The sequence below is a fragment of the Nannospalax galili genome, unplaced genomic scaffold (assembly GCF_000622305.1).
Source record: "Nannospalax galili isolate Female #2095 unplaced genomic scaffold, S.galili_v1.0 scaffold137, whole genome shotgun sequence".
Taxonomy (NCBI): Eukaryota; Metazoa; Chordata; class Mammalia; order Rodentia; family Spalacidae; genus Nannospalax; species Nannospalax galili.
In genome coordinates, this window is record NW_008340203.1 from 2,362,547 (window position 1) to 2,381,913 (window position 19,367).

The following is a 19,367-nucleotide window of genomic DNA, read 5'->3' on the forward strand; positions in this document are numbered from 1 at the left end:
CTGAGCCTGCGGTGCCCTCCACTGAGCAGGTCCAATAAAGTGGAGTGGCAGAGCCCCAGTCTATGTGTGGTGGCTGACATCATGGTCAGGGATAAATGAAGGGTTAAGGGAACTACTCTGAGAGCAAGGGGATTTCTACATTTCTAGTTCTCAGAACCTATGCACCCCTTGCCAGGGGCTTCACCCTGGTCTGCCCTCCCAGGCCCTCAGACCTCTGAGAATAGACAGCTGAAGTTTCTGTCCAATCTGCTCTGATACCATCACCCCGATCCTTCCAGCCCAAAGCACATAGGACGCAACTTACCAAAATGGATTCTTACACTTTATTAGATAAGAGGTCACAAGCCACAAGACTTTAAAGTGCGTAAAATTCACTGGCAATAAAGCCACAAGTACACCAGCTCCCTACCAGTCCCTAGCACTCACTCCATCTTCCATGGGCCAGGGCAGGGGTGGAAGGTTGAAACCCGTCACTAAAGATGGGGGACAGCAGGGACAAAGGATGGGAAGGCTGGAGGAGCATGAGCATTAGTGGCCTGGAACTGTGGAAGGAGAGGCTGCCCGTGACTCAAGCCACAGGAAGGCTGGGGTCAGTATGACCCCTCAAAGGCTGAAACAAACATTTTTTAAAAATTGCCTGCACGTAAGTAAGTGCTCCCGTGTCACGCAATGCTGTGGAGGACAGAAGAGGGTTTCAGATTCCCCTGGAACCGGAGTTAAGAATGGTTCATAGCCGCCATGTGGGTGCTGGGAATTGAACCCGGGTCCTCTGCAAGAGCAGTCAGTGTTCTCAACCACTAAGCCATCTCTCCAGCCCTGGAATAAACATTTTTCAAACTGTTCCTCATGACCAGCCCCTGGCATTTCAGACTGACCTAACCCCTCCTCCATCTGTCTCTGGTTTTCTCCCTAAGAATTAAAGAGTAATTCGGAGCCTACTGTTGGGCTTGAGGGTATCCCTGAAACACACAATGGATACAAACCACAGCAGATGTCGATTTCAGAATTGTGGAGGGGGCTAGCCCATTTGAGGGAAGAGGCTGCTGGCCAGGAGCTGGCTGGGTATGCGCTGAGTGTAAGGTACATATGTGTGTGCCTGCCAGGGTGGTGAGTGTGTATACATGTTCCATTCAAAACCCTAAAAGGAGATATGGCCAGAGGGAGCCCCATTTCTTTGGCTGGAACAGTCCCTGGGATGGGGAGAAGGCAGTACCCAACACAGACCATGGGAGGAGAAGCTCTGGTTACCCAGACAGTAAGATGTCTGCTCCCCACTCTAACAATCCTTAGGCCTGTCTGTACCTGCCTGAGTCCTTTCTAGCCAGCACAATGTCCTTGTTCCCTACCAGCTCAGCACACCAGCTACATACCCAGGGCAGCTCCTACTGCCTAGTCTCTTTCATGTATCAAGCCAGCAACTCCTGCCTTTCCCAAGAGATGAGACAGGAACTGGAGGAGACTCTTCCACTTGTCTGCTCCTTCTGAGGTGGGATTTGGGCAGGGACCCCAGAGACCTTGGCTCAAACTCCACTCCAATCTACAGACCTTCTACAAGAAAGTTAAAGTGCTTTGTTCTGCATGAATCCCAGAGAATGGCACCCTACACTGGGACTGGTGGCCTGCCTGCTTCTCAACACTGCAGACACTGCCTGCCAGTCTGCCCTGTACCATGGCACCCTCCCAATATGTGCAGTGGCACCCTCACCCATGTGCCAACACACACTACCAACAGTACATGCTATAGACAGAGAAAAATCGCAGGGCAATGTTTCCTCTCTAGTGTAAACTGGGCCCAGCTACCCTGAAGAGAGAAGCAAAGCTGCTACATGGACCCAGACTCTCTGGGGAATGGAAGGCCTGAGGACAGCTGCAGTTCAGTGACCTGGAGTGCTCCCTCCTAAACAGGCTCGCTCAGCAGCAGCTTAAGGCCTGCCTGCAGTCACTGAGCCAGAACTTTGGAAGGAACTAGGACACTGGCTCCTGTTCTTGGGAGTTTAAAAACACCCAATCACTCCTATCACCCAAAAACCCCAATCACCCTTCTACAAGGAAGGCTTTCCCCAGGCCTCCTGAGCCTATGCTTCAGCAGCTGAAGTACGTCAGTGACACTTAAGCTTTCCCTCCCCGAGCCTTAAATTCCTGCTTAGCAGCCATGGAGATTTATCTCTGAGTTTAGTCTGCACTACCTGCCAGGCTCACCTCTAACCCAGAGCATCTGTAGGCTCCAGGGACACCGTCTCACTGAGCTATGCCTGTCAATGACAGAAAGACCCTTGACTGGGAAAGCTAAATGATGGCGATGGTTGATTCCTGAGGTCCACAGCTGGGGAGCTGAGGAGAAATCAGGCATCGCCATCTACTCTAGCCTGTGACTCCTCCTCTGAGACAGAGATGCAGCTCCCATGTTTGAACTCTGCTGGGAGAACAGGCCCTCACTGCCTCTGCATCCCTTCTGAGGCAGTTTGTCCTCTATGGAACACAGTGGAGGCCTTGCTACAGGGGGAGTGGGTGGGGTTTCTCGGTGTAGAAGACAGAGTGCAGGAGCTCAGGCAGCAATGCTGTGTGCGTGAAGCGAAGACAATGCCAGCCACAGTGCCGTCACAGGACCAGGAGGGCTAGAGGACGTCGGTCTCCCTCTCAATGCCCACGTACTTGAGGGCATCAGCTTGGCTGTACCTATCCCAGAGCAGGGAGGAGGAACCAGGTTACTCTTTAGGCTTCTGTGATTGACAAGGTGAGGTCCACTCCTGTTTCACTTCCTCCCACTCTCTAACAGCCATTTACAGTGTTCCCATTTCTGAGGCAAGCCCCTGGCAACTGTAGACCCTCTCCTCCACCCCCCTTCTGCCCCATTCCCAACCACCTTACCTATAATCAAAGAAGAGCTCTTCACCAGCCTGAATCGCCCTCTTGGCAAAGATCCCAATGCGGTGATCTCCATTCACCATGACCACTGCAAACACGGAGACCCAGGGCTAGCTTCAGTCACCACAAGCCTGTGCCTGGGAGGCATCTGGGCTGACTTCCTCCAAACTCCCAGTGAATCACATGGAAGTAGAAGGGAGCCATGAAGGCACATTTCTCTATCTGTTACCATAGCCACTGACATGGGGAAACGATTATCTTGAAATCACACTTGTGGGAAAGTATTTTTAATGTAGTCAGTCAAAAACACAGATCATGAAAGTGAGAGAGACCTAAAATGAGTATCTCTGGACAAAAGGAAACTCAGCCATGAAAAAAAGTTGAACAATGAACAGAAACCATAGTACTGGAAGTGTCCAGCCCACCTCACCTCCTAGGCTGCTGGACACTCACCTTTGGCGTAACAGTTGGGGTTCACTGAATGGTTTGCAAAGCGAATTTTGTTTCCTTTCCGGGTAGCATCCACTACAAAATCTACATAAATCAAAGAAGATCATGAGTGTCTCAGGCAACTCCATGCTTTGGTTGTTTTTTTTTTTTTTTTTAGAAACAGAATCTAGCTCTGTAGTCCAAGACTGCCTGAAACTTACTGTGGTCATCCTGTCTTAGCCTCCTGAGTGCTAGGATTACAGGTATGTGCCACCATGCCCAGCTTTTGTTTTTTTTGAAATAGAATCTCAACCTATATATGGCCAAACCTGACCTGGAACTCACTATGTAGCTCAGACTGGTCTCAAACTTGTGGTAGTCCTTCTGCCTCAGTCTCTCAAGTGCTGGGATTATAGGCAGGAGCCACCATGATCAGCTTCAATTCCGTGCTTCTTTAGCACTAGTTTAAAAATCAGTAAAATGGTAACAGAAACAATTTAGTCTAATGGGGATGTAAAGCCTAGAGAAGTATTAGGAGATGGGACAGCAAGTGACTGGGAATTCTCTTGCATGTGGGAGAACTCCTTTTAGGTCCTCCTTCTGCATTTCAGATCTCATCTACTGAGTAGGGTGGCTTCTCAGGTGAAAGTGCCCAGTGTTCCCATTCCAAACAACTGGAGTGTAGAAGGCTGCTTGGTAGAAAGGCTTATACAAGATGACCTTGGCATTAGAGAGAGGCCATGTCATACCATTGTTGAGGTTGAAGAGGAAGCTGGACATATACTTATCATAGACCTTCCCCCGGCGATCAGCCTCATCCTGAGAGATAAGCTGGAGGGGGACAGAAGAAACAAAAGGGTGTCAGGCTGGCTGCATGGGGCATGACACCCTGCCCTCTGCCAAGGCTGGGGGGAGCAGTGTCATACAAAGGTGTTAATGAGAAGGAGGCATGCAGGAGAGTGAGCTCGGGCATAGTTCCCACCTCCACCCACATTGACCAGGATGAAGGCTGGGAAGAGCCAGCTCCCTACTCTTGCCAAAGAGTTGAAGAGCAGTGATTTGTTTCAAGATTGCAAACAGTTCTGTGGGATCCCGAGAGGCCACATGAGAACTAGGCTGAGTTATTTAGAGATTAAGTCAGAGAAGTCTAACCCACAGAAATTGGAGTTTCTCATCAGCATCTCCCCAGTAAGAACATGGGCCAAACCCAGAGCACTTACCTCACCACAATATTCAGAAATGAATTCATTTTTCTGCACTGACTCCTTGATAAAGGTACCCCATCCGGCCACATCAGAAGGGGCCAGCAGCAGGTGCTAGGGGAGAGGGAGACGAGCCTCAGATGACAGGGTAGGTTTGAGTGGGTGTGCATGCTGCATGTGCACGTGTATATGGGGGCAGGTGGAAAGTACTAGCAACTGTCAGAGGAATCTGGAAACCTAAAAGGTCTAAACCATTCTGTACTGGGGGTGGGGGACCAAAAGCAGAAGAGGTAGAAGGAAACAGGACACCGTCTTTCTCTTCCTTGGGGTCCTCCTGGGCTGAGGTTGGGCATTTGCTGCTATGTAGGTGATAAAAGGGACAACACTGGAGCTGCAGATATAACCTAATAGTAAAATGGTTGTCCACTATGTGCAAAGCCTTGGGCTCCATCTCCAGCATCAGGGGAAAAAAGACAGCATCAATGGTACATACCCCCTTGTTCCTTCAGTATGACAGAAAACTTTATTAATTTGGCCACATGTGCCTGACAGAATTTGTCAAGCACTTTCACATAGAAACCATCTAAGGAGCTAGAGGAAGAGGGACACCTGGGACTATTTCCTTTCTCCCACTGTTACCCTGATCCATGAAAAGGCCTCACCTTCTTGAGGCCACGCTGGATGCTGCAGTTTTTGCAAGAGACCACCTTGCAGTCCCAGTGCTCCGAGGCCCCACAGGTGAGGCACAGGTCAGGATCACACTCTCGCACTGCTAGATAGCAAGGACACTGCTTGGTATTGCACTGGGTCTTACAGCGACAGCCAGGGAAACGATTCTGACCTGAGTGGAGACATAGGTACGGTTAGAAAGCTCAGGCTCATATTGGTACCTAGCCAGACTGAGAATGGCATAAAAGTAAATTTGACATGTTCAAGTCAAGATAGACAGGAAGATTCTTCCCTATGAACACATATTGGACCTCTTTCTCTTAGAAAATAGAGTGGGGCTGAGGAGATGGCTCAGTTGGTAAAGTTCTTGTTACGCAAGCACAAGGACCTGAGTTTGATTCCCAGAACCGGCATAAAAACGCCAGGCATGGTGATGCCCATGTGCTTATCATACCAGCACTGGGGAGGTGGAGAGAGGAGGATTCCCAGGGCTCGCTGGCCAGACAGCTTAATCTTAACCAGCAAGCCCTAGATTTCAGTGACAAACCCTGTCTCAAAAAATAGGTAGGCTGGAGAGATGGCTCAGTGGGTAAGAACACTGGCTGCTCTTACAGAGGACCTAGGTTTGGTTCCCAGCACCCACATGGTAGCTAACAACTGTCAGTAACTCCAGTTCCAGGGGATCCAACGCCCTCTTCTGGCATCTGTGGACATTGCACAACACAGGTGTATTTACATGCATGCAGGCAAACCACTCATATACATAAAACAAATAAAGTAGGTGAGCTGGGACTGGCAGCACACACCTTTAATCTGAGCACTCAGGAGGTAGAGGTAGCCATCTCATCTCTGTGAGTTCAAGGCCAGCCAGGGCTACACAGTCAGACCCTGTCTCAAAAAACAAAACAACAAAAAACAAGGTAGGTAGCTTCTGAGGAATGACACCCATGGTTGATCTCTGGTCACATATGTACTGTGAACTGCCTCCCAACACTCGTGTCCAAGACTTGAAAGAGCAGGTCTGACTATTAAGTGTGGAGATCCCTCAACAGTGTCCCTCTCTCATCCTTGGCAGATTTAGAAGGGAGGCAAGGAGAACCCCCAGAGAAAATGAAATCAGTGCTTTTCACAGGTAAATCCTCACCATCAAAACAAGTATCATTTTGAGAACAGAATGCATCCGTTCTATATCATCCTCTGCCCACAGCCCTCTCCACACTAGCACTTCTCTGCTGTGGCTAAGATTGTTATCTGTTTCTTGTTAGGAGACAGTCACAGCACACGGCTGCCGGGGCACTGCCTTCTGCAAGCCTCGAGGCTGCCATCAACTGCTCAACCGTAAGTGGGAGAGGTGGCGAAAGGTTAAGGTGGGAATAGAAGGATCACTTTTCAGCTAACATCCAGGCCCTGCATGCGTGAGTGCGTGCGTGTGTGTGTGCGTATAATTTTATTTTTAATTAGGTGTGTGTGAGTTCAAGTGCCTACAGAGGTCTGGAGAGGGCACTTGATCCCCCAGAGCTGGAATTACAGGTGGCTGTGAGCTGCCTGATATAGGGTGCTATGAACTAAATTTGGGTTCTCTGCAAGAACAGTATGCACTTCCAACTGCTGAACCATTTCTCCAGCCCCTCCTACCAGATATTAAAATTCCAGCTAATACAGAAATGTTGACATGAAACTCTTTTACCCTATACAATTAAAATATGCCAACAAGTGTTCTAGAAAAACTCCCAGCTGCTGGGTGTGATGATGCATGCCTTTAATCCCAGTACTCAGGAGGCAAAGGCAGGTGGATCTCTGTGAGATCAAGGCCAGCCTGGTCTACATAGTGAGTTCCAGGCAGGCTGGGGCTCAGGGAGACCATGTCTCAAATAAAGACAAAAAAAGCTGGGTGTGGTGGCACATACCTTTAGTTCCAGCACTTTGAAGGCAGAGGCAGGCGATCTCTGGGAGTTCAAGGCCAGACTGGTCTACATAATGAGTTCCAGGACAGCTGGGGCTACAGGGTGACTGATTCAAAAAGACCAGAAAACAAAAACATCCAAACTGTGTGTGTGTGTGTGTGTGTGTGTATTTTAGAACACTTGCCTTTTTAAAAACATTTGCCTAGCAAGCACAAGGCTTTAGATTCAATCTTTTTAAAAAAAAATATTTTCTTTATTATTTTTATTTTATGTGTATGAGTGTATTGCCTGCATGTATGTGAATGCACTCGTGTCGTGTAATGCCACAGAGGTCAGAAGAGGGCTTCGGATTCCCCTGGAACTGGAGTTAAGGACAGTTTGTAGCTGCCATGTGGGTGCTGGGAATCGAGGCCGGGTCCTCTGCAAGAGCAGTGTTCTTAACTGCTGAGCCATCTCTCTAGCCCCTAGATTCAATCCTTAGTACAATAATAAATATCCAGTTATCAAACAGACATAAAAAACTTTGCATGTGACCTGGGTATGATGGCACACACCTGCAATTTGAGCAGCAGGGAACAAGAGGATCAGGAGTTCAAGGTCATCTTTGACTAAACTGCAAGTTCAAGGCTAGCCTGGGTTAGAGGAAACTTTCAAAAGCCCTAAAAGAGGGGCTGGAGAGATGGCTCAGTGGTTAAGAACACTGGGTATTCTTGCAGAAGACCTGCATTCGAATCCCAGCACCCACATGACAGCTAACAACTGCTCATAATGCCAGTTCCAGGGGCTCCAACAGCCTCTTTTGTCCTCCACGGGCACTGCATGACACAACATGGGTGCACTTACTTACATGCAGTCATAACTCTCATACACATAAAATAAAAATATTTTAAAAAACAAAAAAAACCCCCAAAGAATTCTGTGTATATTCTTTTTCCTTTTAAACATTTTAAAAATTACATTTATTTATTTGTGTATATGTATGTTTATTTGTGCACATATGCACGTGCATGTGGAGGTCAGAGGACAACTTTCAGGAATCAGTTCTCTCCCTATCATGTGGTCCCTGGGCGACTCAGGTCTTTGGCCTTAGTGGCAGGTGCCATTCTTGGCTGAGCCACCTTGCAGTTCTCTTTTCTCCTCTCCCTTTTCCCTTCCCTTCCTAGCCTCCCTTCCCCTCCTCTCTTTCTCCTATGAGGCAGGGTTTTGGACTGGCCTTCAACTCCTGGGCTCAAGTGATCCACCTGCCTCAATCTCTCCCAAATGCTAGGGTTATAGGTGTGTGCCATTGTACTCAGCTGAAAAAATCTGGGGGTGGGGTTGTTGAGACATGGTCTCACTATGTAGCCCAGGCTAGCCTTGAACTCCTGATCCTCCTGCCTCAGACTCTCACACTGGGATTACAGTTATACACCATGACACTTAACCCAGCTAACACATCTTAAAAACAACATCCTAAACAGAGACACTGAATGCAGCTTGAAGAATGATCTTCTTCTTAGTTCTCCCCTGGAAGGAAAAGATGGAGAAGCATTTATGTCTAGTTCCTGCTTTTAGAATCAGAACCTAACAACTTTGTAAAAATTACTCTCTCAGCTGGGAAAGGTGGCACGCACCTGCAGTCTCAGTAGCCTCGGTTACTCAAGAGGTAAAGACAAGAAAACAGAGGAGGGTGGGAGGAAGGGGTAAAAGACTGCTGAAGCCCAGGAGTTTGGGGCCATCCTGAGAAACATTGAAAGACACTGTTTAAAAAAAATAGATCAGGGGCTGGAGAGATGGCTTAGTAGTTAAGAGCACTGGCTCTTCTTGCAGAGGATCCAGTTTGGTTCCCAGCACCCACATGATGGTTAACAACTGTCCCTAACTCCAGTTCCAGGGATCCAACACCCTCTTCTGGCCTCTGTGGGCACTGCACACATGGGTACACTCACATACATGCATTCCTACACATAAAAGTAATTAAACAGCTGGGCGTGGTGGCACACGCCTTTAATCCCAGCACTTGGGAGGCAGAGGCAGGCAGATCTCTGTGAGTTCAAGGCCAGCCTGGTCTACATAGTGAGTTCCAGGACAGCTGGGGCTCCAGGGAGACCCTGTCTCAAAAAGACCAAAAAAAAAAACTTATTTCATAACCACATATTTAGAAGAAGCATTTCATTACAACAGCATTGACATATTCAATAACAATTTCCTGAGCTAAGACGCATCTCTTTCAAAATTGGCTGTAAATTTTAAGGTTTAGAGTTGAATTATTACAGTTATATAATTATATGTATGTATTTTATATATACGGAAAATATATATACACAAAATCCCTTAGCTTTCCCAGATGGCTCCCATGTGCCTTCCCTGTGGAACACCTGAAACACAGCTAGAGAGTATCAAAGGTTCACAGGCAGCTGTGGGGCAGAAGAAGGGGGCCTGGGTACACTGAGGTCAAGCACTTTGGTAGATGATGGAAAAATCAGGGTGTTCTTACAGTCTGGGTTGCACTGGCAGAACTTCTCACAGAAATTCTGGGTCATGATGCAGGGGCAGGTGCTGTCACAGGGGCGGTCTGGGTGGTCACAGGGTTGGTAGTTGTACACTTGTGTGGAAGAGTTATCTAGGAGAGAAGAATTGAGCAGGACACCACTGTGACCAGGCTACCTTGCTGCCCTCCCCTCCAAACATCAAAGCAGGCTTGTTCTAAACTTGATCTTGGAGACACTCAGCACCTGACATGAGAGGATAGAGTGGCTGACCCCTAAGCACAAACAATGGGGTGATCTGCTTTGTGAGCAAGGTGTGGAGATGGCCTGAGATAACAGGGCAGATACTCTGAATGTTAAAAGAGGGCCTGGAACCTGCAAACAGCACACTAGGAAACTCAGAGGCCACAAGGCCTGAAAGTGTACCTCCTGAGGCCTTTGTGGCTGCAGCGAGTGGCTCAGCCCTTCTGAGATGCTGCACAGAATCTGCAATCTGCAGAAACAGCCAGGGTCAACAAGTTGAGCTGTAGGTGGAGCAGGGCGATAGCCACAGGGTGAGGCTTCAGGCTGAACTGCACCCTGGCGAACTTGCCTTTATTCTCTGTGTGTGTGTGTGTGTCTGTCTGTCTGTCTGTGTCTGTGTGTGTTTTCCTGGGATGAAACCCAAGGTCTGGCACATGCTAACCATAAAATCTATCCCTAACTTATACCTCAGCCTGGAACTTACCCTTCTTCAGCTGAATTTTCCTGCAGTGTGCAGCCCACAACCTAGGGAAGAAAAAAAAAAGAAAAGGAGATGGGTTTAGGTCAAGGACCTTGGGTACTGTATAGATGCAGGCAAATAATAGTGTGGCCTGCTAAGGGACTGTTTAACAGCTGTGGAGCATCCATCCAAAGTTCCTTAACAAGAGGGCCCTACTTTGTTACAGAGAAGCCAGAGTCCATCTTCAATCCAATTGGCCTCTCTCTGTGGCACAATTTAAACTTAACACAACCCCTCCCTGAAACATAAAACAACAAACAAACAAACAAAAAGCTGAAGCTTTGTGTTGTGTCTGTCATCGTACTATTTTTCTCCCTTTCCTCTCCCCCTTTTCAGGGGAAGGCTGTTGGGGGGTGTTTTCTGAGATGACAAGAAGGAAGGCCTTTCAGGGACTTTTTTGAGTGAAAAAATTGACAGGAAGAGCCACAAGGACATTTTCTGTTTCTAGAGCTGGTGCCACCTCCCTCCTTTGGTAGGTAATAGTCATTAGAGTGCTAAGCCAGGCACAGTGCTTAATTTTTTTAAACTGCTAACCCTAAATAGTGTTATATAACTGAAAAGCAACACATATAGATAGACAAAGAAAAGGAATAAACTCATCAGAGTTGACAAGTGGGGAAGGTGATCACCACCCAAGGAGGAGAAATGGCCTCAGCATGGAGTCTTTGGTCAGCTCATGTCCTATTGGCCAGAAACGTAAAAGGAAACCAGACAGCTCAGGGTCCTCAGCATGTGGACACGGGGTACAGGGCTGGTCCCAGGCACAGACCCTTCTGGAGCACCAAAGATGCCAGCTCTCAGCTGCGTGCTCCAATAAGATGAGATCAGCCAGCCCTGTGCAGTGGCTGACAGGGAGGCAGGTGTGCAAGGTGTAAGCACAGACAATAGCCCTTGCCTGTGCTTTCTTTTCTTCTTCTGTGAAGGGTTCATGAGCTCATCTGTTGGCAGCTTCAGGATAAGTGATTCTTTGACTGCAAACTGAAAGACCTGCAAGAGAAATCCCACAGGACCTGTCACACCTCTGGAGCCACCTGATCAGGCAAGTGGCTGGGCCAGGTGCTGGGCTTGTAGGGGATCTGGAGTTTGTAAGTAGCTGACTGGTTATCTTTTGAGTCAAAGAGAAACAGGGTGCTATTGGGATATGGGGTCACTGGTTCTGAAGAGAACTCATCAGTTACTCTGAACTGGCAAGAGAGCACTACTGAGCACAGTACCAAGAGGCCCCTACTTTGCTACAGAGTACCATCCTCCTGATCAGCACCTTTCATCTAGCACTCTTCACCAGGCCATAGGGAGACTACAGGTGCTGAGTGAGGCCTGGTAGGAAGTGGGGCACTGGGCTAAGCATCAGCTCCCTCTGCTGGTAGAAAGATCTCCAGAGCCTTGACTGTTCAGTAGAACAGCATCTCAGGAAGGCTGGTTCCTCTTCCTCATGCCTCCACTTTTATAGCACTCATTTTAAGGCTTTTCTTTTGCTTTTTGGCTATAAGACCTTCTGAGACCCTGTAAGAACTATAAACATTATCTGGAAAAGAATGAAATAATTTTTTTGAACACAATTCTATAGACTTTTAGGTTAAGAGCCTGTGCTATGGGTCAGGGAGACCCTTACCACAAAGCCTGATGACCTAAGTTGGATCCTCAGAGCCTACGGTGAATGGAGAGAACCAACTCCCAAAAGTTGTTCTGACTTCCACAAGTGCACAGAGCCATGTGCACACACACCCGCATACACATATGCCCACACACTAATTTTTTTTTTTTTTTAAAAAGAACCTGTGTTGTAAGGAAATAGATACAGGCTCTAAAATGCAACTACAAGTCCCTTTAGCTCATAGTTCTCGTCATTATTCATGTGAAGGAGCACGAAGTACATTCCCAAACCCTAGCAATGCTTGGGGATATGCTCCCAAGAAGAAGCCGCAGAGCCTCTCAGAAGTTCCATGTGGGACAGGTTCCAGCACTGAGATGCCCTTCTTCTTGGACAGACTGGCCTGAACTCCTGACTCCCATTCTTGCTCTGTACTCTGTGGTCTTCTCACTGCTGTCTTTTCTTTAAGAACATTTTAAGGGGCTGGAGAGATGGCTCAGTGGTTAAAAGCACTGGTTGCTCTTACAGAGGACCTGGGTTTGATTCTCAGCACCCATAATGGCAGCTAACAACGGTCTGTTAACTCAAGCTCCAGGGGCTATGATGTACTCTTCTGACCTCTGTGGGCACTGAATGACATAGATTCTCTTACATACATGCAAGCAATACACTCATACTGTAAAATAAAAATAGTAAATCATTTTTTTTTAAAAAGAATGTTTTAAAATTAATTTTTATTTATTCATGTTGTATGGGAGTATATGTGCCAAAGTATATACAAGTGGAGGAAAAGGAACAACTTTAAAGAGTCAGATGAGAGGCATGATGGCACATGCCTTTAATCCCAGCACTCGGGAGGCAGAGGCAAGATCTCTGTGAGTTCCAGGCCAACCTGGTCTACATAGTGAGTTCCAGGTCAGTTGGGGTGACAGGGAGACCCTGTCTCAAAAAAATTTTTTTTTAAATTATTTTATGAGCGTTTTCCTATACATATGTAAGTGTACCATGTGCGTGCCATGTCCCACAGAGGTCATAAGAAGGTGTCGGATCCCCTATAACAGGAGTTACGGATGCTTGTTAGCTTCCATGTGGGTGCTGGGAATTGAACCCAGGTCTCATGGAAGAACAGCCAGTGTTCTTAATCACTGAGTCATCTCTCCAGTCCTCTGTGGTCTTTGCTTGCCTCTACAGCACCAGTAGCTGCTGTCAAATGATATTTTCAGGAAAAGTATGAGTGAGAAGGCTGAGGTCTGAGCCTAGATACTGGGGCTGGAAATTAGAAAACCTGGTAATAGGAAACTTCGAAAAAGCATGCGGCTGGTGGCAGCTGCAGCGGCAGGAATGTACCACTGAAAAAAGACCCACAGGAGCAGGGCACAGTAGCACACACCCACAATTCCAGGGCTTAGAAGATGGAAGCAGGAGGATCAGAAGTTTAAGGCTAGCCTTGATACACAGTGAACCCGAGGCCAGCCTGTGCCACACAAGCAACAATGAAACAAAGGGTCCCCACTAGGATGGAGGCACATGTTGAGAAAGGAACAAAACAGCCAGAAGAATGCAGGCATATCCAGGAGAGTCAGAGTGGCTGGAGACAGAAATATGACTTGGGCAAGGAAAGGTCTGGGGAAGACAGCTCAGTCAGTGAAGTGCTTCCCTTGCAAGCATAAGGACGCGAGTTTGATCCCCCAGAACCCATGTAAAAAAGCCAGGTGTGCAACTGTATAGTGCTCTGGAGGCAGAGATAGAGGGATTCTTGGGGCTCTCTAGCCAGCCAGTCTAGCCTAACTGCTGAGTTCCATGCCAGTGAGGTGAGAGACCCTCAAAAAAAAGGATGGACAGCAACTGAGCAATGACACTCAAGGTTGTCGCACACGGAAGCATACAGGCACACATGTACGACCTGAGCAAGGAGAGCAGACTGCCAAGCAACGCAGGCCTGGTGTCTGGAGATATCATGTTCAAGAATCTGCTTCAGGACCCAGAAGCAGACATTTGCAAGAGACTGTCCAGACACACAGCCTGGTGAGATGGCAGAGGGACAGTGCAATGATGGAGGGAGGGCCCACATTCCTGCTTTGTTTTCAGGAAGTACCTGCTTGCACGTCTTCGTCCCCAGAAGCCGGGCTATTGAACAGAAGTTGTTGAAGTAGGTGCCATGGAAGACTCGAAAAAGCGATTCTTCAGCTCCAGTCCACTCCACGGGCTCCGAGGGGGCTTCCACAACACAGAGCTGAGCTGGGGCTGGGCTGGCTTTCTGTTTTGTGGGGGTCTGACAGCGAGAGTTAGCCTCTGAGGAAGGGAGAAAACCAGAAGATTGAGGAATGTAGTTGTTTGTAGTTTGTAGTATCAGAAGTACATCACTCTATTTTGAAAGGGAGAATACTTAATGTAAAGGGGGCTGGGTGTTGGGGCACATGTTTGTAATTGAAGCAGAGTATAACTGAATCACTGCAAGTTTGAGACTAGTCTAGTCTATATAGTTCCAGGCCAGTTCAGGCACATACCAAGGCCTTGTACCAAAAAATATTCCCTACTTTTCACTGCTTCCAGGAAAACTGGTAGAAAGGCTTAACAATTTTTAAAAGATAGAACTATTCACATTTGGGCACTGGGCTGGCATGGCAGTACATGCCTTTAATCCCAGCACAGGAAGCAGAAACAAGTGGATCTCTATGAGTTCGAGGCCAATGTGGTCTATATGGTAAGAATCTGCCCTACCCCCAAGAAGTCTGGAGAAGAGAGCTCAGTTGAGGGCATATACGACTCTTTGAGAGGACCCAAGTTCAATTCCAAGCACCCATGTCATGTCAAGTGGCTCACAAGCACAGGCAGGGGATCCAACACCTCTGGCCTCTGTGAATAACAGTACTCATGTGAACATACACATACAGACACAAAATTAAAAATATAGTGGGGCATGGTGGCACACCTTTAATCCTAGCAATGGGGAGGCAGAGGCAGGTGGATTGGGGAGATCAAGGTCAACATGGTCTACATAGTAAGTTCCAGGTCAGCCAGAGCTACAAAGAGCCCCTGGATCAAAAAAAAAATTTAATTTAAAAAAAAAAAAAAAAGAGTTGGGCACTGACCAGAGTTCTTGAATGAAAAGGAAAGATGGACATTTTCCGTTCACTGTACCTGATGAACTGGAGGCCCAATCATTGCCTGTGTCCCTGTCACTGTCTCCCTCTTTAGTCTCAGCCACAGCCGAGGTGGATGTATTAGAGCAGGAAGCACTGACCACATGGTGCCTTCGCCGACGGCGCCCAGAGCACTTGGACCTTGGGTTATGGAGCATGGCGTACTCCTTTGCTCCCTCCTATGGGAACATATTACAGGTAGGAAAAAGAACAGACACAGAGCCACTATCACAAACTTTCATCTATGCTTACATGCAATGATCCTTTGGTTTTTATCTGTTCCATGTTAAGTGTGATCATATTATGACAGCTGCTTAGTGAACATTCTAAAACTTAAAAAAAAAAATCCCTTTTCACAGGTGCCCTATAATCTTAAATTTTTTTTAAAATTTATTTTTATGTGTTTGAGTGCTTTGCCTGCTTCTAAGTGCACCATGCGCTTGCAATGCCTGGGGAGGCTAGAAGAGGGTGTTGGAGCCTCTGGAACTGGAGTTACTTATGGTTGTTAGTTGCCATGTGGGTGCTGAGATCCAAACCTGGGTCCTCTGCAAGAGCTGCCAGTGCTCTTTTTAAAAAACAAGTATTTTGCTGGGCGTGGTGGTGCACGCCTTTAATCCTAGCACTCCAGAGGCAGAGGCAGGTGGATCTCTGAGTTCAAGGCCAAGGCCAGCCTGGTCTACACAGTGAGTTCCAGAACAGCTGGGGCTACAGGGAGACCCTGTCTCAAAAAGACCAAAACAAAACAAAAAAAACCCAAGTATTTTATTTTATTTTATTTTATTTTATTTTATGTGTATGAGTGTTTTGCTGGCATGTATGTTAAGTGCACTACACACATGCAATGCCTGCAGCAGCTAGAAGAGGGCACTGGATCCCATGGAACTAGAGCCATGGACAGCTGCTAGCCACCATGTGGGTGCTGGGAACCAAACTTGGTTCCTTTGGAAGAACACCAACTGCTCCCAACCGCCGAGCCACCTCTCCAGCCCTTCTTTTCTTTTTTCAGTGTTGGGAATTGAACCCAAGCATGGCAGGCAAGTGCTCTACCACCAAGTTACATTCAAACCCTAAAAATACTAGTTCAAATAAATACTAAGCAAAATGTTTACTATAAATCAAAACACGCCATCAGTGTTAATTCATGAGAAATCTGGAATAAAGGAACATGGTAAGCAACACCCTCAGAAAACAACGAAGTTCAGAAGAATGTGGGTCACCTGATAAGATGACCAGCCAGAACTTCAGAAAGAAGAAATGAGTGATGGTATTATTTGAGGTTAGCCAAATGTGGCACCTGACTGGATGAAAACTTAGTTTGAAAACTAAAGACAAGTGAAATGTTTGGGCTGTGGATATGGTTCACTGACAGAGATGTGCTTAGCAAGAATGAGACCTTGGATTCAACCCCCAGCACCAAACCTTTCCTCAAACATTTGAAAAAAGATGGAAAAATATTCCAAATCCAAGAAGAAGGCCTTTTTCAATTTCTTTGTACTTTAAAAAAAAATATGCTCTTTAAGAGCTGAGTATGCTGGGTGCACACCTTTAATCCCAGCACTTGGGAGGCAAAGGCAGGCCCCAAAAGAATGAATGTAAGGAGATGGAGAGATGGCTCAGTGGTTAAGAACACTTCCTGCTTTTCCAAAGGACATCTGTAACTCCAGTTCCAAGGGATCTGACATCCTATTCTGGCCTCTGTGGGTACTGCAGGCACATGGTGCCTTACATACATGCAGGCAAAACATACACATAATTTTTTATGTCTATGAAAATATATAAGTAAGTGCTGGGCATGGTGGCACATGTCTTTAATCCCAACACTCAGGAGGCAGAGGCAGGTAGATTTCTGTGAGATCGAGGCCAGTCTGGTCTATATAGTAAGTTCCAGGCCAGCTGGAGCTACAGGGAGACCCTGTCTCAAAAAGATAGAAAAAAAAAAAAGCAAATAAATCTTAAAAAGTATTTTTTAAAAGATATTTGAGTATAAGCTGGGTATTGTGGCATACTCTGTAAACCCAGCACCCAGGAGGTGGAGGGAGGATAGTTCAAGGCCAGCCTTAGCCACACAGTGAATTTGAGGTCAGTCTGGTCTACATGAGACACCATCTCAAAAAAATCATTACCTTCACACAACAAAATAAAGATCTGAGTGTGGTGGTACATGTCTGTAATCCCAGCATTTGGGAGGATGAAGCAGGATCTGGAGTTCAGGCTAGCCTGGGCTGTATATGAGACTTGTCTCAAAACAAAAGGGGCTCAAAAGGTGGCTCGGTGGTTGAAAGCACTTGCTGCTTTTGCAGAGGATCTAGGTTCAGTTCTCAGCACCCAAATGGTGGCTAGCGACAATCTGTCACTCCAGTTCCAGGGACCTGACACATTCTTCTGGCCTCTGCACGCACTCTACGCATGTGGTGCACTTACATTCATGCAGGCAATAAATAATAAAAAGTTAGAATGCAGGGCTGGAGAGATGGGTCAGTAGTTAACAGCACAGGCTGCTCTTGCGGAGGACCTAGGTTTGATTCCCAGCACCCACAAGATGGCTAACAAATATCTATAACTCCAGTTCCAGGGGATCTGACACCCTTTGCTGGTCTCCATGGGCACTGCACACATTGGTGGACTTACATACATGCAGACAAAACACTAATACATATAAAATACTTTTAAAAAAGTTAGAATGGGTTGGGAATATAGCTCAGTGGTAGAGCACTTGCTATACTGCATGAAGATCAAAGTTTAATTTTCAGCACCAGAAAAAAAGTTAAAGAAAAAATATAAACATTAAAAGTTGGGGGCCAGGAATGGTGGTACATGCCTTTAATCCCAGCACTCAGGAGGTAGAGGCAGGTAAATCTCTGTGAGTTTGAGGCCAGCCTGGTCCACATAGTGAGTTACAGGTCAGCTGGGGCTACAAGAAGACCCTGTCTCAAAAAGACGAAAAAAAAAAAAAAAAAGTTGGGGAACACTGGGGCCGGAGAGATGGCTCAGTGGTTAAGAACACCGGCTGCTCTTGCAGAGGACCCAGCACCCACATGGCAACTAACAACCATCCATAACTCCAGTTCCAGGGGAATCTGATGCTCTCTTCTGACCTCTGCAGGCACTGCATGACATGGGTACAGGCAATACACTAATACACATAAAATAAAAATAATTTAAAAAAAAAAAGTTGGGGAGTACTTCTGTTTCTCTTCAGATTGCCCAAGTCTCTTGTGTTTTATTGAAAAAATTTTAAGGATAGGAACAATTCTGAGTTTTTAATTAATTTTTGAGGCCTTGCTTTGACAGAGCTGGACATCTTGTCCTTAAAGAAAAACTAAAGTTGGAGAAGAGAGCCTAGCATATTTGGATATGTGCTCATAACTAAAAAGCAGTAACAGAAAAATCTGTGCATATGTATCTCTGTACGTTAAACAGACACACACGTGCCCTGCCAGCAGTTCTGCAATGCTGCACAGGGTTCTAGAGTGATGACTCTGAGAAGGATGATGCTTTTGAGTTATGTTGACATTACATGGGAAAGAAGCCTTGAATAATTAGAAAAGCATGGTCTATGGATTTAGAGCAGGCCTGAACTGCATCACTGCCATACCACTGACTTATTAATAAATTCTTTGTGCAAAATATGTAATGCTATAACCCATAACTTCGTCCACCTGAGAGCACTGTGAAAATAAGACAAAACAGGGTATGGTGTGGCACTCAACATAGAGCGGACTCAATGCACATGAGAGAAAAAAATGAGTTGGGGAAAAAGTTAATTTGGTCTTTTAGCTGTTCCCACATAGCCCACTTCCAGATGTGAAATAAATAACATTTTCTACCGTTCTTCCTTCTGTAATCCTGTTAAAGATGCCCCACAAGACACTGGCTTTATAAATTGTAATTGATGGCAGAGATCTTATCAAGGTAGTATATCCTTTCCTTAAGTCCAAGCTGCTATGTGGAAAGCTGAAGAGCATCCTCAGCAAGTCTAGCTACAGCAGAGGCACGTCCTCTGGGAGTTGTCCTAAGAGGGACTTCTCCTTTCCCCTCTCCCTTTGCAAGGTTACCTCTCCTTCTTTTGCTCAGCATTCTGGATTCTAAAGACAAGTCACATCTTAAATAAGATGAATGACTAGAGAGATGGCTCAGCGGGTAAGAGCACTGACTGCTCTTGCAGAGGATCTGGGTTCAATTCCCAGCACCCCACATGGCAGCTAACAACCCTTTGTAACTCCAGTTCCAGGGGATCCAATGCCCTCTTCTGACCTCTGCAGGCATTGCACGACAGGGGTACACTCACATACATGCAGGAAATACACTCATACACATAAAATAAAAATAATAA

At 46.6% G+C, this 19,367-nt stretch overlaps 1 protein-coding gene across 2 annotated transcripts in view; it reads right to left on the reverse strand.

Moving 5' to 3' along the window:
• Positions 1-309: 309 nt before the first annotated feature.
• Ezh1 (enhancer of zeste 1 polycomb repressive complex 2 subunit) overlaps positions 310-19,367 on the reverse strand; it is a 52,550-nt gene continuing 33,492 nt past the window's right edge. For both annotated transcript variants that reach the window (XM_008835330.3, XM_008835328.3), the window contains exons 11-21: positions 15,033-15,213; positions 13,987-14,183; positions 11,196-11,287; positions 10,265-10,305; positions 9,546-9,671; positions 5,159-5,337; positions 4,515-4,610; positions 4,044-4,125; positions 3,319-3,399; positions 2,869-2,953; positions 310-2,676 (exon numbers count right to left, since the gene is read on the reverse strand). In XM_008835330.3, coding sequence (XP_008833552.1) covers positions 2,616-2,676; positions 2,869-2,953; positions 3,319-3,399; positions 4,044-4,125; positions 4,515-4,610; positions 5,159-5,337; positions 9,546-9,671; positions 10,265-10,305; positions 11,196-11,287; positions 13,987-14,183; positions 15,033-15,213 — 1,221 coding nt within the window. In that variant the 3' untranslated portion in view covers positions 310-2,615. The remainder of the gene's footprint in view (positions 2,677-2,868; positions 2,954-3,318; positions 3,400-4,043; positions 4,126-4,514; positions 4,611-5,158; positions 5,338-9,545; positions 9,672-10,264; positions 10,306-11,195; positions 11,288-13,986; positions 14,184-15,032; positions 15,214-19,367) is intronic.